This window comes from Apteryx rowi, unplaced genomic scaffold, assembly GCF_003343035.1.
Source record: "Apteryx rowi isolate R43461 unplaced genomic scaffold, aptRow1 scaffold_1174, whole genome shotgun sequence".
Lineage (NCBI taxonomy): Eukaryota > Metazoa > Chordata > Aves > Apterygiformes > Apterygidae > Apteryx > Apteryx rowi.
The window spans coordinates 45,315-70,813 of NW_020447391.1; the positions used below are offsets into that span (position 1 = coordinate 45,315).

The 25,499-nt window shown below is 40.2% G+C and overlaps 1 protein-coding gene across 2 annotated transcripts in view; it reads right to left on the reverse strand.

Moving 5' to 3' along the window:
• LOC112974152 (G protein-coupled receptor kinase 5) overlaps positions 1 to 25,499 on the reverse strand; it is a 105,558-nt gene that overhangs the window by 24,521 nt on the left and 55,538 nt on the right. The window contains exons 3-7 of one of the 2 annotated variants that reach the window (XM_026082810.1): positions 13,810 to 13,910; positions 10,542 to 10,634; positions 6,641 to 6,704; positions 5,953 to 6,093; positions 4,639 to 4,829 (exon numbers count right to left, since the gene is read on the reverse strand). In XM_026082810.1, the coding sequence (XP_025938595.1) occupies positions 4,639 to 4,829; positions 5,953 to 6,093; positions 6,641 to 6,704; positions 10,542 to 10,634; positions 13,810 to 13,910 (590 nt within the window). Of the gene's footprint in view, positions 1 to 4,638; positions 4,830 to 5,952; positions 6,094 to 6,640; positions 6,705 to 10,541; positions 10,639 to 13,809; positions 13,911 to 25,499 lie in introns of both variants that reach the window. The other variant, XM_026082819.1, reaches the window with a different exon arrangement.

The following is a 25,499-nucleotide window of genomic DNA, read 5'->3' on the forward strand; positions in this document are numbered from 1 at the left end:
AGCAAAAATGGTTCAGCTAGCATGGAAAGTAAGATGGGGGGGCAGAGAGGGGAACACTTTGCCCGGATTGAAATTCTTCTTACAAGCGTTTGTGAAACTCTAGTGCCTCTGTGGTTTGGAGCAACACCATGAAAATCGGCAAGGTGGTCACTCTGATGTCAGAGATGTGCCTTTTACTGTTTCTGCAAAAAACTTCCCAAATCTGGACAAGTTATAAACTTCTGAAAAATCTCAGTTTTCATATATTTAGCAGAGCCTTGGCAGGTCATTCTTCTAAAGGGTTTATCTGCACCAAACCTGCTCTACTAGGTGCTGCTTCTAGATGCTGACCAGCCAGCCATGCTCCATCCCTTCGCTTGACCAAGGCCACCCTTTCAGCACCTGCAGAGCTGAGCCCAACTTTGCAGCTGTGGCTGCTGTTCCTGGCTGTATTGGGCTACTGGCACATCAGGAACCAGAGAGCCTTCTTTTAATGCTCCCCTTGCAAATGTCCAGGCATAACAGAGGGGAGACATAGCCTGATTTTAATGCAGAGGGGGAAAGAAACCAGATAATGGGAGATGGGACCTGAAGGTGTGAGGGCAACGACTGGGACTTGCTCTGTAGAGAGAGTACAAGAAAGACCATGTGACGGGGAGCAGCAGAGGGAGCAGGCTGCGGCTGGCTGGTGAGCCTGAAAAAGGGACTAACTGGGCAGGGGAAGGCAGGGGAAATCATATTGCTACAATTCACAACATTCTGTCCTGACTTTTATCTGGTTGACTCCTATTGAAAGGCAGCATTTAGCCTGGTGCAAATCCAAGAAGTGTTTGGCCTTGTGTTTTTTAAGGCCTCCTTGCATTTGTGAACTAGCTTGATTCTGTTAGCTTCCCAGCAAGATGCATTTCTTTTCAAAGAGCAACAGGGGAGTGTATAAGAAGAAACCCTTGCAACAGGAGAGCTGTGCACTGCACAGCGCCTGTGCAAAAGTTTGCCCTGCATTTCAAACTGTACTACTCCAGTGCCTCAAATTTTCCTGTAAATTGAATTTTCCTGTGAATGGAAAGCAGTATTTTATAGTTTTGACAAGGCTGAGTGAAATTTCAAAACCTATCTTGTTCTTATTTATTATTTGAAGCAAGAACATAGAGTACTGTGAACAATCTCCTCTTCTTGCTTGCTTCAGACCTTCTTGACCTCTCAAGATAAACTTCACGACTGCCTGGTGGTACCAAGTCCACTTTTCAAATAAACAATACAGAAATATGTGAAGGGCAGCTGAATGCTGAGGAGAATCTGTGAATTAGTTTAACATACTACTGTGGGCTTTCCCTCCATATCAGCAGAAACCTTCCAATACTGGAGCAAAATAGTCTAGGGCACTTCTGACATTTTTTAAAAATTTATTCTGAATGTCTTAGGAACTATTTCCTTGGAGAACTTAGACTTCATCAGCTACTTCATCTTCCACTCCAGCAGTTAATAGTCCCATTTAAAGCTGTAACTATGTCTAAATGAAAAGAGTTTTGCATGCAAAATGATGTTTTCTTTGAGTAAGAAAAGAGGTTTCATGAGGACTCTGAGAACAGCAGTTTAGTCCTTACAGTCCTTTGTGATTTGGGGCAATTAAGGCAGTCTTTCTTTCCCCCTAGACTTCAGTTGTCTTTTCTGTTTTCAGATTTCTAGCTTCTCTGGATCAAGGACCACTTCCTTTTCATGGCTAACACTTGAAAGTTTCAAGGAGGAATGTAATTTTTGTACTGAAATATCTGCAAGAAGTAAAAACCTCTCTGTGGACACAGTTACATATAAGGATACTTCCATATGGTATAGTTTATTCCTCTTCCCACATGTAAATTATCCATGCCTAAACATACCGAAACATATTTATACTGCTGGTACTGCACCCATGCTAGAAAGGCTATGCTACATTTTACCAATATACAGGAGAGCATAAACAGTACAATTCACCACAGCAGAAAAGACTTTACTATATATTTATATAATGCCTAGGAGAATGGGATCCTGATGCTGACTGGTTCTTCCAGGCACTGATATATAGATATATATGAAACATACATACACACATACATACTTATATATGTATATATATAACTTGAGGAGGACCAGAATCTTTTTTTTCCACGAACAATTGACCCATTGACCTTTACTAGCATGCTGCAGTTAAGAAGTGTAATGTAAGCTCCATGTTTGGCAAAGGAATTCTGAATTATATACCTTACTCTGATCCTGAAAGCTGGCCTGGTTGTTATCCCAGGTCATATAAGCAGTGTGTTTCACTGTTCCATGAAATGGGGAGGTATTTTGGAATGTTGTGATTTACTCACAAGCATTCCGCTTGTAGAAAATGAAATTAAGTCTGAGGAATAAGTGTTTTGCTATGAATTATTCACCTTGATAAAACTGTAGCATTTATTTGCTATATTTTGTTGACCTATATAGCACTTGCACAGGTCCCAAAACACCTTGCAGTATTACAAATTAGGGGTCTCTGCAGATGCTCCTAAAATACTGCTAGAAAATTTCACCTACACAGATATAATGTCATCCACCACCAAAACAAATGTGCCATCTGAGGTGCAATCTAGCAGTCCTGGTAAGAATAACATGAAACAACTGCTTAAGGAAGCCATTTCCCTCAGAGCCCCGGCCTGTTTTAGCTGGCCAGTTCTACCTCATTTTATTAGAAAGTGCCATTACTACAGCATTTTAACAGCCATGCTATGAATGTACCTGTCATTTTCATCAATTAAAGTATGCTTGTGTTTTACATTTTGCAACACTTTACACTATAGCACCTCCTAAGGCTTCTCTGAATGTGGCAGAATGATTTTTAAGGATAAGGGAAGTCAGACACTTAACCCATTATCTGATTTTACAACTGACATTAAACACCTAATTCCATTTTGTTCCTTGGAAAAATCTTCTGAACCTGAGCCAACTAAACCAACATATTATCTATGTAAGCCCTCCTTATGACAACTAGCACCAAGTGGCAATTTGTTACAGGACTGCTCCAAGGAACAACAGTCTGATAATTTCTACATATACAAGCATATACATAATGCTTATTGTAGGCATATCAATAATTTAAAGTGTGGTTTAATTTTTTAAGAAAGCATATTATCTTCTATTAATCATAGTTCTTGGATGTTCTTTCATCAATTTACAGGACCTCTTCTGCTGTGAATGCCAGCAATAATGATTTCACAAGATAGGATCATGAAGACAAAAATTAAATGCTTTTTGCAACTACATTAGAGTTTGATTAAAAAAAAAAAAAATCCATATGGAGCCACAAGAATTCTCTCTGGAAGCAGCCTGCTTATCCCACAAGTAAACCCTAAGATGCCCTGAAAAGGTTCTTGCCTATAGCTGTAAGCCAGCCTGGAAGCCAAGAACTTGAAACCTGTGCTTCTCAGAACTGGATGCCTTTTACAGTGATGGGCTGTGCTCTGCCTGCTTGCTGCACCCGTGGCCACAGGTATGAAGCAGCCAGCAGAACGCCTCAGTTGTACGGCTGTAAATGTGCCTCCATCCACATTTGCTATGTTATGGCCACCATTGCGATCTATTCTAGCTAATTAAACTAGAGTTTTCATGTTCTAGAGCATAAATCCATGTCCTTTGTTTCAAATACCGTCATTTTAATCATTCTGCTGGAAGGACAGATCCCTCACTGCCTGCAGGACACTGCTGGCCAGCATCATTGCTCTGCTGCAAGTAAAGGAGAAAGACCCAGAGACTGCCTCATTCGGCAGAGGCTGAAGAAGGAAAGATGGAGACAGTGAGGAGGGAAGCATATTTGTTGCAGGGGCCGAAGCACCAGCTGTGCTCAGGCAGAGAGCATATTGTGCTGAAGAGGAAGGGCAGACTGCAGTCTGCTTCCCACTCAGATGGAGCAGGGCTTGGCTGTCCACTTGCCAAACCTATTTGGCTCTTGGCCTAAAGACAAGATGGATCATTTGTGCAGAGCTCTCTGGACTTCAGAGGTTGCACCTGCTCTACCACAGAGCATGTGAGAGGAGAACTGAACCAATCAGACCAAACTGCCATGGTTAATGGGCCGTGACCACGCAGCCTGTGGATGTGGCTGGGAGTGAGCTCCTTTGGTGTCACACTGAAAAGCAGGCACACAGCACAAGGGCAAGGAGGTGCTTTGCCACTCAGCAAACCCACGTTCAGCTAACATTTATATTCTACTCTCCCTGGGGTAGGAGAGATGGCTTTTTTTCTATATCTGACATGCTACAGCCCTAATGCAATACACTACTACTAATAATCTAACTACTTAAAATAGAGACTTGAACAAAATGATCTCTGTTCTGTACCAACTAGGAACTAGGTTCTGTAACAAAATCCCTTTAAAGGAACTTTCATAATTTTCTTTTGTCACCCAGTGCATGCTGAGATAGGATTTGGGGAACTTTCTGTCAGTTTGATATGAATTACACAGGAGGTACTTAGCAAAGGAACTCCTTCCTTCCATTATTACTGAATCATATACAGGCTCTGAGAAATCGGAGCGAAAGCACTAAGGCATCTAAACTGCATTGTATTAAAATGCGCATGTAGGAGGGATGCAGAAAATTCTTTTCCACTTGGAAAAGATGTCCTAAGATTCTAGAAAAAGCTTACCTGTATACAGTATTTTCTCTATGTAGGTCTTCTAAGCCACAAAGAATCTCTGCCGCATAAAACAAAGCTCGTTCTTCCTCAAAGCCTGGGTTTCCCATATTGTAGATATGAAACTTCAAGTCACCCCCATTCATTATGGTCAGAACTAAACACAGTGCATCCTTTGTTTCGTAGGCATAGGCTAAATTGACCTAGAAAAACATTGGTAGCATAATTGTGACAGTTCAGTTATCTGCTAAGATAGAAATCGCTGACTTTTTCATTAAAAAGTTTGACTTGCAAAGGAAGAATACATTGACAGGACAGTAGCCAAAGCTAACTGAATTTGATAGGGGCCTTTTTACAACAGCAAATGTACAATTAAAAATATAGCAAAATCAGATATTAGAATCTTACAGATTAATTTGTTGAACCCAGGCTATTCATTATCAGAAAGCATCAACTTTAGTGCTCAGGTAGCTTCACAGAGTGGGCAAACATATTAATTTTAGGCATACTTTTCCAGGTAAGAGAAATCTTAACAGCCAAGGGCATCACACCTCCAGCTGCACTATCCAGCTGTCAGCAAAACATCATCCCAGGAAGGCCCAGACAGTCCAGTCCTGCACTGGTCACACAGAGGCATGAAGGTCTGCATCAGCCCTGCAAGGCTGTGCTGGGTATTGCAGGAATGGTTGGACAAAAGTCTTTTATATATGTGCCATTGTATTTGCTTCTCCCAGAGGTAAGTAAATATGGTTACCTTTGTATGTGTTGTATTCACAGTGTTTCCTAAAATAAGTATAGAGAACACGATAGATGCAGAGATAACTACATTTTTTAATCTAAGGCAAGTTTTTAGAGACACTAGAATGAACTGGCAGAACTCACAATAGCTAGGAAAACCCTAAGTTAAGTAGACCAGCTCCATATCACTGGCTAGGTGCTTGTACCAGCCAGCCTCTTCTGACTTATTCTGTTTGAATTTCCTTCAGTCTCAACCTCCTTCCTTTCTCACAGACATTGGGAATTCAGGTAATCACTCTGGATAAAAATAGCTCAGCCTGATGCAACCCTGATGCAAGTCAGGGTTGTAAAGAGCATTATGTTCCCATGGTAAAAACAGGCGCCGTGTTTGGTGCGTTTCTCACAGACCACAGGCTAAAAGTGAGACTCAGCAAATGTGCATGGAGAGGGGCTACGGTGAAATGAGCAGGGAATCAGCTTCTGGTGCCTTTTATGTAACAGGAAGTTGGAAGAGGCATCAGATTCAACAACAGACATTGTGCTCAGCAGGTGACCACAGCACTGATCTCTAGAGATTTCAATACTCACTACAAACTGACTATTGACTTTTTCTAAAATCTGCTTTTCATTTAGTGCCATGGATTCGCCTTTCCTCTTTTTTATTCTCTTCTTCTCTAATCTTTTGCAGGCATACATCTTCCCTGTTGCTCGGACTTGGCAAGCGCAGACCTGAGAATTAAAGAGAACAATTGCTTGGGTAAGTTAAAGAAAACACTTTGTCCGAGTAGCACTTTACTACTCACAATCTGATCTGACTTAGTCCTTTTAAGGTTAGAGACAGTGGTGTAGTGAATATGGCATAGGCAGCAGCATCTGGGGAACTGACTGCTGTTTCCAAACCCGCTGTGTAACACTCGTTTAATTATTTCACTTTCCTCCGCCTGCTTCCTATCCCACCTCCTTTTTGTCTGTTTAGATTGTAATCTGCTCAGAGTCTCCTGTCTGGGCCTCCTTCGACTCTGCTGCCTAGCCGGTGACCTCAAGCCATTAGTAAAATACAAATAAGGGTGTGACTTTAATTCCCCAGTAAATGTAACAACAGTCACATAAAAAATAATTTTTGAAAGTGTCTTTTTGAGATTACAGTGTCTTGAGAGGTTAAGTGAAACTGTCAGCAATTAAGTGAAAAATCAGCATTTGCCTCATCAGGCTACTGTAACCTGCAGTGCCTGGGAAATAAGAAACGTTCTTAACAGAAGCTTTAAAAATTACTCACCTCCCCAAAGCCACCTTTCCCTAGTACCCTGTACTGCCTAAATGTGTTTTTCGTTACTGGTTGCCTGGAAGAAAAGGAAATAAAAAAGACATACTACGTTTAATGCACTGTCTGTGATATATTTATTTCAGAGTATATTTCAGAGTTTGAAAAGCAAAATAGATAAATATTATATAATCATATTATTTCAAGGTAATCACATAATATAATATAATATATAATTATGTAATTACATTACTTCAATACTATGTATGGCTTGAACTTTTCAATTCCAACATATTAAGCTGTAATAAAATACAACACATTAGTGAGTCATCAGTATAATTTCTGATAGAATCTTAGGACTAAAGAGGGTTCTGAATCTCCATTATATAGCTTTGGCCTTTGCTAAGCAAAGAGGAGGTCTAAGAGCTTGCAACCACATATTCATTCCATGAATCATTTCGTGATACACAGAAATCTTTTAAGGGTAGTGCTGGGCAAACACTTTATTATGAAAAAGAGATCTAAGATTCAATCCACCACAAAAGTACCTCCGTTTTCTTGACCTTAAACAAAACAGGAAATCAACAGGAAACAAGCAAAAAACAATCCTGGGAACTGAAGGGGTGGGTTTAGATTCCATTCACAGAGCTGGTAAGAGCAGGAAGCAGGGCTCAAAGCCCTTCCGGCCCAACCTGAATTACCTGCCTCTGGGGAGACTACCATTGGGCAAAAGAAGAGGAAAAGCATCTCTTTCCTTTGGGCATGTGAAACAAATTTGCTGAAACCATTCACCAGACAAGGAAGCTTTTTCATTTGGTGTCTTTAGTGAATTTACCACTGAGTCTTTTTTTTTTTTTCTGGTGAGTTAACCAGTGGCTATATTCTGTGCATCGCATTCTGATTAAGGGTCAAATCATGGGCCAAACTGAGGGCTATATAAATCCCTCTCTCTTTGTGAAAGCAGAGTGCTATTCCTCATGGATTTTGTTAAGTTTCACTGTCCTAGAAGAGTATCTTCAGTGGCAACCTCTCCTTGTGCTGCAGACAGTGACTTCGCTGGCAGCTCCTTGTGCAATTGAGCATGAGGCAGGCAGGGCTAACATAGGGACGACAGGGACGGTTAGGCATCTGCTCACTGCCTCACTGACCCAGCACAGACCGTGCCCCTGGTTTGGAGGTTGCTATATGCCAGATCTGAGAGAGATGCTTGCTCCTGGCCTGTGACGGGTACCCATGGACACCCTGGAGCAGGTAATGATGGAGTTGTCCCATCAGGCGCAACGAGGACGTAGCCTTTCTGGCACAGGGCACACTCACCCAGCCCGCAGCCTCCTCTGCTCTGGGACTTTGGTGTGCAGGGCTGTTGACTGGCAGGGCAAATACCCAAGAAATGGCTTGGAGCAGGAGAGAGGCTGCAGCACTGCCCTGTGCGCACAAGAGATGCAGGCACTGGGCCAGGGGACCAGGAGGCAGAAGCCAAATGAGTGAGCTTCATGCATAATGCATGGCATCCCAGGGCTCTGCCATGTCTCTAGTGCTATCAGGAAGGCCAGCAAATTGATTTTTTGTTGGGGCTGCTTTCTAAAGTCATTTTGGAAAAGTTTCTGCATAACCATACGGGCTCAATCACTGTTTTACATGATTTCCACAAAATTCAGATCTACCAAAAGTGCTGCAGCCCTAAATCTAACTTTTACAGCATTTGTTATCATTAAAGTTTTATAATGTGACAGAGAAAAGACTTTAGATTCTGAGATATCTCATTTTATATCCCCCACTTTATCACTGAGGAATTAAAATTATATTAGCACTCACTAATGAATATTCATAAGAATCTTATAAGAGCTTTGTTTTACTTTTGGCAGGAAGCCAGCCAGCAGAGGGAGCACAATAAAGTGGCTGTGTTAACAATGTTGATGATGAGGTTGATGACAATAGGAATAAATGCTAAAGTGAATTGTTTCATTTATGTTCATTATTTTTTAAAAAAAGCGGGAGAAGAAAAATATGCAAAAGGCCAAAACTAAAAGAGGAAAAGATGCTATTTTCAAACTTCTAAGAAAATATTGCAAATGCTATTAGGGTTAAAAGCAACAATTAGCAGTGATAACTACATGCTCAACAATGTCCCTGGAATTAATGGACTGTTTGACTCTTCTGTTGGAGCCAGCAGGCTGTCAGAAGGAGCAGTTGATCACTCCATGCTACTAACATCTCTTTCCTAATCCTAAAAACAGCTTTCCCAGCTTCTCAAGCTAGACGGGCACAGCTGATAGCTTGTCATGTTTGTTGGGGGAATGAAAAAATATCCTCAAAGCATTTGAGAAAATTCCCTATCCTACATGTGAAAACAGATAGGAAATAGCCTGGCTATAGATGAATCATTTGATGTTTTTTAATTGAAATGGAAGAGTAAATGCTTATTCAGTAAAGATGGCATGTGGAGCATGTCTTGGCATGAAATGGTTGCTCTCCTCTCCCCACCACTTCCCTTCCTTCTCATGTACCAGCTTTGTAGCTTTCCAGGGAGTGTAACTGGCACAGCTCCCTTGATCTCCAAGGCATTATGCTGATATACACCACTAAAGAATCTGGCCATAACTCATCTCCCATAATTGATTCCATTTGTGGAAACTGGGGCTTCTCTCAGCTCAAGGTCACTGTTACCCAGCAGTGTAAGTAAGTCTGCTGCAGCACTCACCCAGAAAGAAAAAGCAAAGGCTCCCTTTCTTGCAAATTAAGACCCCTAAGGATATCTTGTTAAGTGTGCTCATAAATATCTAGCCAATAATATGGTGTGAAGACCTATATGCTGTGTTTTTGTCTGTTTACAGTGATGCTGATAATGCTGATAATTGGTCCAGATAAAAAGCCACCATATTCAGAGAGTAGCTAAGCAGGAAGACTGAAATTGTTGAATGTATTTTAATCATACCTAATGTGCTGGTCATTAAGTGGCAGGACACTTGAGCTTCAGATGCCAAAACAAGCTCCCTGGTGTTTTGGAATGGATTCCTGCTTTATTATTTACTTCCCTAGCAAGCAGCATCTGGTTCAGTCTTGCTTGGGCACACTGTTTGCAAATGTAAAAGCCAGAGACTGGATGGGTATCTTATATTTAGCATTATGGATGCACAAGGGTAGGTAATAAACAAGGGCAATATATCCTTCAAGCTTCTCCGTGAATAGCTCGTTGTGACAAGACCTACATTGAAATTGGCTGCAGAGGTTTGTCAAATCACAGAGATTTGGATTCCCAATTTTCATTGGCTGTAAGTCTTGTCCTATTCACCTGTTGTGCTCAAGCATACTGTACAAAGCAGGTGCCCAAGCTGCTTGCTGGAATGTGTCACATGCAGGAGTGTGGGGTCCTTGAAAGAGAAGGGAAAGGCTGGAGAGCATTTGTGGGTGTGAGAACACTCATGGAGGGTAAAAGGAGCATATCCTAGACACCAATCACAGCTGGAGACTCATTTTATAGTTAAAGTGAGTCTAATGCCAACATAAACTTGACTTTTCTATATGGCATCTTTCTGTGGCTAAAGCTGTTATCACTTCTTGAACCTTCTACAATGGACATTTATAAACAAATACTAAAATTGGAAAGGCTGTCCTGGAGCTTTCTGGGAGAGCTTGCCTCCACTACAGCTCAGGGAAACCAGTAATGAGTCCTGATGGACCTTTCTGAAGGGAGAACAGTGAAAAGAGTGAGAGAATTGCTTCACAGAAAGGGCTGGAAATGGGCAGATATTAGGATAAGACACTAGCAATGCTGAGAAAAGGCCAAACCCTGTCTTTGACTTGAAGGAAAGGGAGCAAATCTGCATTATCTCAGCTGTCTAGAAGCTTTGCATGGAAAGTGAAAATAAAACTTTTATTTTCATTAAAAAAAAAAAAAAAAGATAGCAACGCTTACCTTTCCAGCCACTTCCACTGCAGGAACCTGTCGAAGTACATGCTGTTTAGGTATTCTTGGAATGGTTCCCCACTGAGGTGGTCAAGGACAGATCTATCTCAGATGAAAAAGATATATAAGCATTTTATAAACCTGAATTTGGAGCAAAAGACAAATGAAACAAGTGGAAAAAAATCCAGACTGCTTGTAAATCAGGGTCATTTTATTTGTACTTTATTTTCTATTATTTTATTTCACTCGTGGTTTCAATCATTAAACACTATCTGAGAACAAAGCGATGTTCTTAGTTTATTTCATAATAGGAGGCCTTATACAAGCTGAGTGCTGGTTATGCTTGCTGAAAATTAATGAGGAGTCTCCCACTGGCCTCAGTGGACTCTCACAAGGACTGTTAGCCACTAGAGAACTAATATCTTAGTTTCTGTTAGTAAATTAAGACTGGCTTAACCCAGCTCCCTCAGGAACTGAGCTCCTAAACTTTGCGGAATGTTCAATCTGGATCCAAAATTTCTGGCTGGAGACCATTTCCATCAAAAAGGGACCATCAGAGGTGTTGTTCTGAGCAAACAAACAAACAAAAAATCTTGATTCCAGCCTTACAGAAGAAATAATAACTGTGATTAAAGTCAAAGGGCTTTTCCTGACAGCTGTGTGCCTTATAGAGTAAAACAAAGGAAAGAAAGTCAGAGCAGGGCTGTGGATTTGTGTCTTCATCAAGAAGAGAATTTGGGGGATCACAGAGTGGATGCAAAGTCTTAGTGGACAGGCCCATCTGCAAATGTGACAAATAAGTATGTTGCCTGTGACAGGCCACAAGCAGCCAGAGACAGAGGGAACTCCTGTAAGGAAGGCTGAGGGCTCAGAGCTGAAAAAACAGAGGTTGATCTGGGAGAGTTGCTGGCCAGTGCTGCCTGAGATGAAGATGGGCATGTTGCTTAACAGTGGGTTGTCGACCTGCTGGTTTTGGTTCGTCTTGCTTACTGGGATGACTGCCTCTACTGGCAGTATTGCTGGGGGCAAAGCTCAGTTTTGGGTGAAAAAAGCCCACAGCAAGCGATGAGTATTTCTCTCTCAGCTTCAAGGGTCAGTCAAAACTGGCTCAAAGTGACTTAAGGGAGGTGGTGCACAGCCTCGGATCAGCCACCTGCAGTTTCTCTGACAGCTTGCTAGTTCCTAACTGACTGGTTTACTGGAACTACCATTTTTTATAGTTAGCCATTAAAGCAAAATCTAATAGATGTTTTGCATCCAAATGCGAGATCACATCAGAGACAGAAAATTCTATTTAGAAAAATTCTGATATAAATATATATAGACACCTTTCTATATTTTCTGGAGGAGAAAAGTTCTCTGCAGAACTATTCTGGTTTGGGAAAGGATAAACTGTCTCATCCTGGTATGGTTCTAGAAATGAGCAAACAATTCAGAATGAATAACATGTCTTTTTAGTTTAGTTTTGCTCCATTCTTGAACTACGATTCATAAGTTTTTGGAAACTCTCAGACGTTTGAATTTATTTGTTAATAATTCTTGATCCATCTATTTGGAACAAGCAGGTAATTGCAAGTATTCAATATTCAGAAGTCAAACTGCTGTTGTCTTAATTAGCTTTAACTGGACACAGATCATGCAGCATAAATCTTAAGGAGAAGAAATATTTTCCCTAAGTGGATTCAAGTTTACAAAACAAAAAAAATCCATGTTAATGAGCTTTAAAAAATGTCCAAATTTAGATCCAGAATTATAGGTGAAATTAGTAAGGGGGAAGATAGTGAAAGACAGTCTAAATATTGAAGGTCAAAGCAGAAGCACACGTACATTTATACATACATTTCTCCTGCAGACTGATCTTATCTATGAGGACTTGTCTGAAACTCATCCCTGTTCCTGCTCCCACAGGATGTCACTTCATATTTGTGTGTATGCTTCCCTTTTTTGGTTTGACTGTGAACACTTCCAAAATTAACATTATTCAATACATTTAGTAAATAGCAACAGCAAGTTTTTAAAACTTCCTTTTGACCCCATTTCAGTCCATGAGAAATGATCAGCATATTTATTAGCAAGGTCTCATAACTGGCTAATTTATCTGTTTCAGTTCAGAAAAAGGAATGGCTGTCTGTGAATAAGAGCCTGAATTAAGTGGTGTCCAGTGCTAGCCTATTTCATCCAGTTAATTAAAAGCTTCACGTACCTTAAAGAACAATAGCTCCCTTTCACCAGTTGTTTGCTTTTTAGTTCCCCTCTTTGGCATCAACAAAATACATTTTACAGTAAACTGTCAGCTTTCAAATCGATTTCAGAAATGGAAACAGACATCAGGGGTTTTTATGTCAAGCACAGCTCTGCCTTTGTCATTGTGACTGGCACACACAACTGGTGCAAGTTATACTAGCATCTCAACATGACACGAGGCCAACACAAGTGAACTAGTTATAAGAGAAGGCCAGAAATAACCCACATCTCCTACCAACGCAAAGAATAACTGAAAACAGAAAAGGTCAATGAAATGAGTCAAAACAATGAATGACAGCGGAGCGAATTTTACAAATCCCCATTACATCATCCAGGGAAAACAAACTGTACTCAGCCAGAAACCACATGGGCTAGCTTGCGATGATCCCTCCTTTTCATATTTTTATTGGTTTATGATCTACTGGCGTGAACAAACTAGGGTCGGCATTTGTAAATGCAAACTGCATACCTGGAGCTTTAGAACATAAGAGCACAAACCGCCTCGCTGCTGCAAAAACTGATAAGTCTTTTCCCAGACAAAGCATGAAATAATGCACGTACATTTGAACTCCACAGACAGACAGAAAGCATTAAAAAAGCCTCTTTCTCCTGTTGAAGATTTTCTGGAAAAGCCATGCGGAGCAAGTTTGCACATTCCTCTGTCTAAATGGACTGTATAGCCACTTAATTTTTATTCACTTTGAAAAAGAGATGTTTTCTTTGGATACATTATCATTGTAGCTCTTTTCCACACAGCACGAAATCTATGGCTGGTTTACTTGGCTAGAACACTCTGTCAAATACCTGAAACACTAAGTGCCTGTGTGTAGTGTATATAATGGCATGGAAATATTTATTATATTTTGTTCAGATGAAATGACTTCACCATTTGTCAGTTATGTCTCTAGGATTCTGAAGGTAAGCTGAAGGTACATGCTTCAGATACAAATTTATATTTCTCTCCTTACCTGACACATTCTTTACAAGCTGCTGACTGCAGCTGTGTGGTCTCTGGATATCAAGTTATACTTACTTTGTACAGTGAGAGAACAGCTCTTTGCAGGGGCTGATTTCGAGTTTTTCCTCTGTCTGTTGGATAAGATCTGGACTGACATCTGGAACATAAGCTGGAGACTAGGGAGAGAATAGAGGGGCACATTATCTCTGTGATGAGGTGCAGATTCTCCTCTGTTAACATGTAAAAGACACATTCATTATTTAGGTCCTGAGTTGCTTCAATTCAGTTCCAGTGGTTGTGTAAAAGCAAAGGAGCTTTACGTCAAACAGCAGTAAAATAGGATACCATGGTAACTTACTCCACATTCAACTTTATCCTCATATTGCTTTTTTGCCTTCTTCGGTACCTTCACCTCCTTTCCCAGCCTCATGAATATGCAGGACCCATTCCTTGCCAATTCTTTGAACTGCTCCCTTGCATCCCATGAAAAATGTGCTGGACTGAACTGTGTACGAGCCATTCTCTTAAACAAAAGAGAATTTGCCCAGTGTTTTCACTCCATTGATGATTCATTGCACTGTCTGAAAAACCCATCTCTCTTTTTTTTTTTCCCTTAGCAAGATTTCAAAGAAAACAAGAGCAGAGCATGTGTATTTATTGATTTAGATAAAAATAATATGAAAAAATGCTTGTAAAATTGTCTGGACACTTTAATTCATCATTAGAAGGACAAAAGTAATTCAGCAGTTTTAAAATAATCATTTCAAAAAGGAACTATGCCAAAGAACCACACATAAAATCTTTTCATCCTCTCCTCCCTTTGGAGAGAATGTACCATCAGCCCCTTTGAAAAACCCTCTACAAAAGAAGTCTTTTGCAGTATGCCTTGATGGTCAACCAATTTAGGACCTTTGGGACTAATTAGCTATAGAGACAGTTTTTAGGCAGTCCACATTCTTATTCATTAAAAGTATACTGTAATTACATAAAAAAGTGTATATGCATGTATGTGTGTGTACGTACCCATTTACAGACATTCATCCCATACAGATGAAAGCCCCTTTATATAACCAATGGGATTGGGCCATTTTCAATATATCCAGCCATAAATGTCAAAAACCTCTTTCCTTGCAGAAAACTTAGCACTGGGTAAGGTTGCCCGTCCATGGCCATGACCACCAGATGTGCTGATTGGGAAGGTCACAAAGCATCATCATTCATTCCTGGCCAGATGTTCTCATTAACTCACCCTTAGCTTGAGGTATCCTGGCAAGCACTGAAGTGCACTGCAGGCAGAGTTCAGAAGCACTGGGAATGAGGACAGAGGAGGGGGCAGAGGCAGACCTGGAGAAAATCTCCAGCACGGTGAAAGCTGAAGTAAGCCTTTTATCTCTTCCTTCCCACTACTGATATGTGAGTGTGATCCTGGTTGTGATATGGCAATGTAAGTTTTTCCACTTAGATGGGTTTTTTAATAAGGACATGGTTTACAGAACTGTCTGTGCACGCTGGGTAGTGCAATTTCACTATTTAACATTGAAATACAATCAGCAGAACATGCTGGATACCTTTGACCTCACTGAAAAATTTTCTCATATCCTCCATATATTCCTCCTTTTCCTTAGCAAAAGATGCCTAGGGAACGCCCACTTTAATTGCAGACAGAGGATATTGCAAACAATTAAGAAACCTCACTATACTTTAAGAGGTAGATGAGTCCCCATATAACCCTCTGAAAGATGAAGAGACTCAGATAATGCCAGATTTTCTCAGCTGGATTAGCCACTGAGGTTGACAGGAACTGAGAACTGTAGAGCAAGTCTCAGTAAATTGGACATCTTACAGAAATTCCTAAAGGTAGACTCATATGACTAAATCTAAGTCACACATTTAGCCCGAGAGAGCAACCAGAGGCAAGAAGAGTGAAGCAGTGAAAGAACTAGGAATAAAACCTAGAAGCCCTGCTTTCCAGTCCTAGAAATGCTGGATTGTAACTAGTCTAAAAGAGAAAAAAAAAAAAAAAGACTTTTTTAGGAATATTCGTAGAGGGCCCTGATCCAAAGCCTAATGATTAGCAGTCTTTCAGGTGATTTGGGTTAGGAATGATATGAATTAATATATTTGAATTAACATGTAATTTACCTCTAGTTAATACTTTTTAGAGTCAATGGGATGTGCTACACAAGCTCAGCTGCAACCCAAAGCTTGTATGTGGCTATGTGAGTCTACTGCTCTAAGACCTGGTTATCTTGTATACATCTCTAACCTATAGGGTACAGAAACACCATTGATCTCTGTAGCCTTTGTACAGCTGGGAATCAGCTAATGTGAATGGAGTTATGCTTAAGTAAAATCGATACCAGAAGAGAACCAGGGCCTATAAATGAAGCTTCTATTAGTAAAATCTAGGATTTGTTCTACGTTTATGGACCAAAATTGGGAAACAAAAGCTAAATACTAAAATCCACAGTTAGGCATTTAGACAAAGTGACCTGATACTTAGAGGTGCCAGGTTACTTCATTTCCCTTTGGCTTCAATTGGAGGTAAGCTGCCTTGATTTTAGCATTGGAGAAAAACACGCACACAAACTGCTACTGCAAAGTTACTGAAATCCACATTCAAATTTACTGCACAGTAGCGTGCTTATGTTGCCATCCCTTAAGGTCCCCAGAGATTTGAAAAAGTTCCTGTTTATTCACATCCCAAATTATGAATACAAGGTCCGTGCTGCGGACAAACAGGTTTGGACATTCTGCATGTCTCTTTCCTCTTTCATACATCAGGGATCTCTATGACCTCTCTGCTGTCAATGTTATAATAATAATAATTCCATCAAATTTTGTCTGATATCAAAGTACATTTAAAAAAAATTACCAATGTCAGCTAAGTCTTTCTTCATAAAGAAGAATTTTTTTTTTTTTTTTTACAGGGGAAGGGGAGGAGAAGGAGAAAAAGATACTATAAGACAAAGTGTGAAGTATTTACAAATGGCATGAACTGTGATTCCTCACTCCAAGTTTGTGGGAGATACAGACAGCACTCAGTTTTTCAAAACCATTCATTGCTGACCTTTGAATCTTTGCTTCCTTTGAACAAATCAAGAGCAAACTAACAACATTAAGGTAGGTGAAATACAACGACATTCTCTACAAGGAGTAAAGCCTTACTGTGCAGCGCAAACAATTTATTGGACCACTTCATTTTCTGTAACAAAAAACACTTCTTTCAGGGGCTGAGCATTTCCAAAGGTCCTGCAGGTCTAGCAAAACATTTAGTGCCATTATGCAGCCCTTCACAGCATTCAAGGCAGCTGTTCCACGTTTGTGGAATCCATGTACCCAACCCTTTCTGCACCCTGTGCAGTTCTAGGGAGCCTTTGTATATCTTTCCTGAGATTTTCCTTGAGACTTCATAGATCCCAGAGCTCCTATTAAATAACCATGACTGCCATTTTCCCAATTTGAGCACTGTACATATCTACAGCCTTCAAATGTTAAAACAAAACCAGAAACAACAACCACAAATACAAAAACCATCCCACCAACCTACTTTTGCTCTGGAGAACAATTAGGTAGCACAGGTTATGAGTGCAAGAAAGCGTTCGGATCCCAAGAGCAAAAATTTCCAAGGGTAACACTTTGCCTGACTAAGGAAGGAAAAGTTGCTTCCTCCTTTGAAAGGTGCAAAAGATTTCTGTGGCCCCTACAAAATGGTTAGTAGCACTGTTCTCCCACTGCATTGTGGGTAATGGCGGTAAAAGCAAATTTGGCTTTTACAGGGGACCAGAGGCACCTTTTCAAACATGTTAAACGTTCTGTGGCAGCTGGGAGATCCATACAACACAATTAAGACCATGACATCTGAGCATGCGGCACAAAATATTCTGCTGACTCTCCAGAAAAACCTTCCAAAGACTGTTACATTTGCTTGTATTTAAAACAAAACAACACTAAGTAGCTTTATCAAGTATAGTCCTGTGTTTTTGTTAATGGCTATTCTGTTTCCTTAAGTCAAAGGAGACAATTTTGATCTCATTCACAGTAATGTAATTCAGGAATGATGCCAGTCAAGTCAACAGAGTAACACTAGGGTAAAGCTCATTGAACTGAAATCAGAATAATGGTCCAAGACTCTGGCAGAGCAAAAAGTGGTTAAATGATCTAATAAAAATTATTCTCATTAGGTTACACCATTTGACCATAGAGTCTAATAAAAGTTCTAAGTGTAACTACTTTCATCAGTTTTTAATCCAAATCTCCTATCTGCTGTATCTTCTAGTTTACGGTCTGAAACCGAAAACCCTCTTGTAAATATTTTGTAGGCAAAACAACATCTCAGTTTTATGATGCCCTCTTGTTTAATTTTTAAGAAAAGAATGCAACTAGGAATTAGATTAGTGATTATCTGAAAAACAGGAAATGGATATACAGTTACCTCTGAGTTCAAATAGCACAGTCTTTAAAAAATCTACACTTCTGAATTCTGTTTTTTTTTAAATTTAAAAAATAAAAGACAACCTTTCAGCAGCCGTTCCATTTCCATATATGGCTTGAAAAAAAGCTGAAAACTGACACAGTCTTTTAAGGCTAGCTGTATTCCTATCCACAAAAAATTGGAGATCACTTTTCTTTCCAAATTAAGTCTCAGGGCCTGTGAGGTACTTTTCATATTTTGCTCAGAGGCTGATGGCAGCTTCTCCCCCTTCCTCTTCTATTGACAAGAATGCACTGACTAATAAACAGCACGATGGCTAGGTTCAAAGCTGGATGCAACATCCTTCAGTGTCACCCATAAACATCAAGTTAATTTGGTGGAAGTTGAGAAAACCACAATCAGAATACAATTTGTCTGGTCTTTCCTGCATTACCACAGTTGGCACTGGCAGCCGGCATGCCGAGAAACCTATGCCATGCAGCTGTATGTGTGTGCGCATCTGTAACTCTCTATGTCACAGGGCACTCAGCACCTCACTGAAAGTACTGAAAGCAAGAAAAATTTGGTTTAGACTCAGATGAAAGCTGCCAGGCCATCTAACTCCCCATTATCTGTTATTTTAAGTGTCATGTTGTATCACTGTGCTTTAAAATGTAAGCTCTGCTTTTCTGACAGCTCTGTAAGTTTTGCTACAGGCTACCTCGCTCAGCCCTTCAAGACATGGTATCAGTTGACCTTCACTGAACAGGACAGAAAACAAATAAACCTCTTCATAAAATCATCTTTATACATTTGATATGATACTTGCAACATTTCTCTGATGGTATTCCCCCTGTGACTGCATGGAGGGCACCTGACATTTTGTCAATCTATGAGCTGAACAAACTCTTTATGAAACAAGCTGAAATCCTGAAGTACCAAGGGAGGCATTCAAGTCAAGGGGGGGGGGGGGTGAGTAGCAGGTGTGCATGTGTAACCAACTCTGACTATTTATGATAGCAGTACAGAGTCCAGAACAGATGTATGGACAATGCAAACCTGAGTTTGTGTGTGCAGATTTGGTTTATTGTATGCAATACTTCTGTTTTGGTGGGGAAAATGCTCAAACAACAGGGGGAACTGAGAGGGAAGTGCTGAGACTCCAGCTACAGAAGCATATCTAGTTTGGGTCACCACATTTTGGGAAACCTATAAGGAGCCAAGGAGAGCAGCAGGAGTGTCCAGGGGCTGAGAAACATGCTCGGAAAAAAATGCCAGAGGGAAGTGTTGAGGAACTAGATTTGTTTAGTCTAGAAGAGTGGAACATGATAAAGGTCTTTCTCTCTCTCTCTCTCTCTCTATATATATATTTAATAAAGAGGACAGGGATCAATTATTCTGTGTGTTCCATTCTACACTGAGGGAAGGGTGGGAATTAATCAGTTTAATTGGATATGAAGACTATTTTTCTAATTCTCCACACAGGGAAGCACAGAAACAGGCATATGAATACCAAGGAATCTTTTCTTGGAGGTTTGAAAGAAGAGGATAGACAGACATCTGTTGATGATCTATGCGTATTTGATCTGTTCTCAGTGCAAGAGGCTCTTGAACCCTCTCCCAGTCCTTTGTACCAACAATTCTGTGAAAACACCAGACTCTGCAAAACACAGGCACATGGTATGGCCCTAAGAACAAAGAAAGAATGGATCTTTTATGCTGAGTGCTCACCAAAGGCAACTTGGAGCTCTGAGCAAAGAACCTCTGCCTTATATTTGATTCCTGTTTAGGAATAAGTATCTTTGCAAATTCAGAGATACTTGTCTCAATCACCATTGTCTCCAACAAAAGGTAATAGCTTGCAAAACCCTAAACTTCAGCTAACTACTCAGATCAGAAAACGGGATAACACTGAGTTGGGTCAGACTGACTTTGCAACCAGCAAAGCAGTTCTTTAGTCCAGAAAAATAATGGTAATACTTTATCCTTACACAGTGCCTTTCATCTAAGAACCTCAAGACATTAAAGCTTCATTGCATGCTTAAGTTTTTACAAGATAGGTGACAATCTTACAATATTTTACCTAACAGTAAACTCCAGAATAGGAAGGTTAAGGATTCTGCTTTGCAGAAGAGTTCATCATCTTCATCTGTGACTGAAATCAAAGAAGTCTCACTGAGATAAATTAAAGCTAGAGATGCTCAGATTCCACAAATCAGTCCATCTGTAGCTTGCAATTAGTGAATAAGGAATAGAAACACAGAAATAAAGGCTTTCATTTCATATCAACTCTTGCCAGTGGAGGTGAGTTATCAGGGTATCTTAAAGCATGACAGTTCATCAATACAAAAATGATATGAACCAGAAAGATACCACACTCTTTAGAATGAACTGACTTCATGACAGCTTTCTGGTCATAAATACAACTGCTTTCCTGGCAAGTTTCAGACATGCAGCCACGATATTGAATCACGATGAGTTGTTTTAAAAGTCACTTGCATAAAACAAATCATGTGCAGCATATGTTATGTCTCAGGTTATGAAAACATTCCACAACAAACTAGCTTAAAACAATTAAAAATGTTTCAGTCAATGGACAAAAGTTCAAGCCATAAATTTTCCTGAGCTGTCTCCAGTTGCAAGCACTTCTGTCTTAATAATATGTGTATTTTCAGCCGATTTTCCACATATAATCTATCTGTAAATCTCCACACGGATTTGCTACTAGTGTAGACTTTAAAACTATGGAAGAAATGGGCTAAAATGAACTTTGGGGTAACATGGTCCTTCAGCATGATGTGATGAGAAGAGCTGCATGTGAGAAAGCCTGGAAACACTGGCTGTTCTGTTGCTGCATTTGATTTGCTATAACACAGTCATGACTCAAGACCAGCCAGAAAGCAATGGTTTGTGTCTGTGATGGGAAACCTGCCACATGCAAGGCCATTTCTGATGTTGCTATTGCACAGTCACATCCGCTTCCAGATGTTTGAAGGTGGCTTAGCTAGAAGGGGCCATAGTTACTGGGACAGGTAGCAGTGTCATCTGTCCTCAGTCCATTGAGGGAAACACTCGTAAATAATAATAAGGAGGACTGCAATCAGAGAGGAGACTAGAAAAAGGGACAAGTAGGCAGGTATATGTAAGTCATTCTGGCAGCTGCATAGTAGATGCAAAATCAGGGAGATACAAGTTTATGTACTTAGGTAGTGCATGTTTTCAAAGGGGAAAGGTCATTACATTTCAGAAGATCAAACAGAACATCAAATTGTGCCTCTCTCTGCTGCCAAGGCTGATCTGCTGCTCGCAACTAGAGATTCACCCCAAGAATAGGCCTGTGGTATTTCCACTGGGGTCTCCATGGCTACCTTGGAGTGGGAACACTCTGACATAAGGTACAGCCCAGGGCCTGCTTGCCCGGCCCCAGAAAGCAATCTGCAGCCATTCTGGGCTACTGCCAACTGAGATTTAATCTGAGCTATAGCCTGGGAAGTAGTAACCATGCAGCTTGTGAACTACGGTGGGGAAGTGTGAAGGAACTGACAGTGAGAAATGCAGAGGAAAGCAATGAAGGAGATAGAGCAGAGTGTCTTGGTGACAGTGCATTTTGGGAAGTCCAGGTTAGGCATCTGTTTCAACCTTGTAAGGGAAAGGTTCCCAGCAGTGTCACAACACATGCAATCTCCTGATTCTTTCTGGTGTTACGCACAAAAATGTTGGAATATTCTTTTTTCTTGCCCTGTGTGTCTGATCTTGTCTGTTCGGATTTAGCTCTATTTGTAGTAAACAGCCAATTCTACATCAGGAGCAGCTGCAACATTTTAAGTAATCAACTTCTGCATTTTCTTTTTCTTTTTTTCCTACCACAAAGTCATCTGGGTTTGTATGAGGCAAACCAGTAAAGCACAAAGCTTCATAATTCCAGGATATTTTCTTTGAGATGACAGATGTAAGAACTGGCAGTGAGGTGGATGGGGAGCATGGAGAACAGCTGTATTATTAGTAGCATTTTATCTATTACAACAGTGTGTAGACATCGTACCTGAAGATGGGGGCCCATAATGCCAGGCACTCTACACAGACATGTCATGAGAACTACCAATGAGAGCTTCCAATACAAATAAACCATGGGAGTGGGAACTGAGTGTCAAAGACACAAAACACCCCACCTAGGATTATAGAGTGGATCAAAGGCAGAGGCAAAAATAGGACCTGATACTGTGTCTCTGAAACAAACAGCAGTTTCAGTACTTAGGGCAGGATTGCTTGCTGGTAGCTAAATGAAGCAAATCATCAGTGCCTATCAACTGTGGGGTTTGTTTTGTAGCTGCAAGCTGATCTGGAGCCATGATGAATCTGTTTTCTCTCATATTCTACTAAACTATCAAAACATTTGTTGCCACATGGGATAATATGATGACTAAAAACAACAGAGTCTTCTGCAAACAGCTGAACGTGTTCTTCTGCCTTGAAGGGCCGTGCTAACAAACCCAGTTCATGAACTCATTTGCTTCAGTAAACCTGATCTAGCCTCAGGCTGACTTCCTTGCTCCAGACTCACTGGGCTTCCTCTTTAGCTGCCTCTTTGGCCTCGGCAAACTCACTGGTAGGACAAGGATGAATGTCTTCTCTAGGTTTCCAACATCCTTCCTCTCACCTGCCCTCTTTCTGGTGCTGGGTGTAAGCTGTGGTCTTGAACTATGCCCTTCCTTGGAGAAACCTAGGAACTGCTGAGGTTTCCTTGCTGGAATGTGTATGGAAAGTATACGAAGCATTTTTCAAGGCTCTCTTGTTATTCAGCAACAGGACTTGCCATCTATACCTTGTTTTTCCCATTCTTGGTAGACCTTTTTGTAGCCACTGTCACTGAAAGCAAATTATATTTACAAGGCATGGACCTTTTTTTCAACAGCCCAGCTACTCTGCATCAAACTCTTTTCTAGAAACCACATTTCTGTTCCTGGATGGTGGCAAACAAGCAACTGCCATGCAAATGGTAAGTATTTTGCACATAAAGATTTTCAGTCCAAGGTGTGGTTTCACTGGAATGTTAGATTATTTGATTCAGAAAAATTTTGGGGTGTAACCATAACTTTCATTTCAGAGTATCAAAGGAAGGGAGAAGATTGCCTAGATCAAGAAGGAGAAAATTCTTCCTGGCTCCTATAGGTGGCCGAAGGAAATCTTAAGCACTCAAAGCCTCATAGAAAAGTAATTTTGAAATAGCAGAATATCCTGTGAGACAAAATTTAGTTGTTTCATCAGCTTCTTTTGCAAGTGCAGGGAATCAGCTGCAGACTTTATATTCTTCAGTTAAACAGAAACTCTCACCACAATTCCAACCAGCTATGGAATTTTTGGTACGGTTTAAATTAAGAATCCAAACTGGTCCCTACGGAAGCTATGTTTTTGACCTCAGTTAGTGAAAAACTGGGCCTCATAAAAATGTTTGGCAAGATATTTTTCAGCATCTTTAAACTCTAGTCCATTCCCACCCATACTGTTTTAATAATTCTTTGGAAAGCTGATTATAGATGCATCTTTACCAAAAAAACAAGTTTTTCCTTTTTTGTGTAGATGCACAGGTTTATTGGTGCAGGGGTGCTCCTGAATTAGCCAGCTGGAATTGTTTTATACAAACCTGTTTTTAAAGTGGGGGAAGGGAAAGTATGGTTTACTTGCTGTTGCCTTTTTTCCCTCTTTAAAAGTACTTTGCGAGCAGATTAAATGATGAAAACATAGATGAAATATACTCAATGCCAGTAGCTGTCAGTAGGATGATGGAGGTAGCTAAAGAAACATAATAGGAAAGAAGAGTAATACAAAACAAGATTTTTAAGCCACCCAAAAGTTAGGCACAGTCCTTAGAAGTGTCATTAATTTCAAAGAGTAACCTCTTTTGTTAGTAACCCACAGGATCTGAACCATTTGTTACAGTGCATTACTGTAAGGGGCCAGATGTTTGATAATGCATTTTTGGAAAAGAACAGTATTCTCAACATTAGCGGCAACAAAGATGACAGGACAATTTTAAAAGCTTCTGTTCTCAGAAGCTTTTTTCTCTAGTCATGTGAGCTTAATAGGTTTGAATAGCACCCAGTGTCCAGCCTTTTATCAGAACCTTTCTACCTTTTAATGTCCTCCCTCATTGATGAATAGCCTAACCATTAGCAAGTAACCTTATGTTGCAATAGTCATAGCTTGGCTTGCTCTGGTAAACCAAATGTCATTCGTTCCATTAAAAAAATCCCTGAATCTATAAACACTCATTTACAACCTCAACATTATTGAATGGCTTTCTTGCAGGAAAACAAACAGATCCCTGCTTGAATTCACTCCTCTGAGACATGAGCCTGTAAACATGTGTAACCCTTCCCTTGCAAGCAGTCCTTGCACTGAACTCCATGAGCTATTTGCTTTGCATGAAGGTAATTCATGCGTAAAGGCCTGATCCAGCCTGTATTGAAGTCAATGGCTGTAGTGCTATCAATCGCAGTGGAGATTTTGCAGAATTTCTTCTTCACTTTTTTACACAGCAGAACAAAATTCTGAGGAAACACCTGAATGAAGAAATGAAAATCCAACAGAGAGTTTTGGAAGGCCTTGAAAACGATTAGGAAGTGAATTAAACAAACATCAGGCAGGAAACAGTGGGCCACTTTTATAGGAAGACTGGCAACATCCATGAAAGCAAATAAAATAAGCATCTAGTGCTGCTGGGAACAGGGCATTCCCTAATCACCTGTGTCACACGATCCATTAACGATCATATGGTAATAGCCATCAGCAAAGAATCGAGAGGAAGACATTTATTGTAGGAGACGACATGCTGTTTGCAGTGGCATATTCCACTCTTCCTCAGCTCTGCTTGTTGTACAAGCAGAATCTGTACTAGGATAATAAACTGGCTATACTCTTGATTTTTGACTCAGATCAGGCTCTAGCCTGATTATACAATATTAAATTAATGTATGAGTAGAGGCTTGGCATGCAAATTAAGTGAATTCTGTACGTGTAGTTGCATTACCAAAAAAAAAAAAAATTAAACTTGAATAGTTTTAAGTGCCAGTTTTCCACAACTTGAGCATGCTGGTTATTTTTAAACCCACTTGTTATCAAAAGATTTTTCTGGTATTCATTCTTCTTATTTTTTTACACTTACATAGTGATATTTTAACAAGTTTAAATATATATGTTACCTGTGAAATTTAAAACAGTCCTTATAGTAATGCTGTGATTCTTGGATCCAAGTTAAAATAAAAAACTCTATCATTATTAGAACAGTGATTCTTTTCACTGAATCATACCAGCCAAAGGTATCAGTCTCAGGCATCTCATCATGAATTTGCCT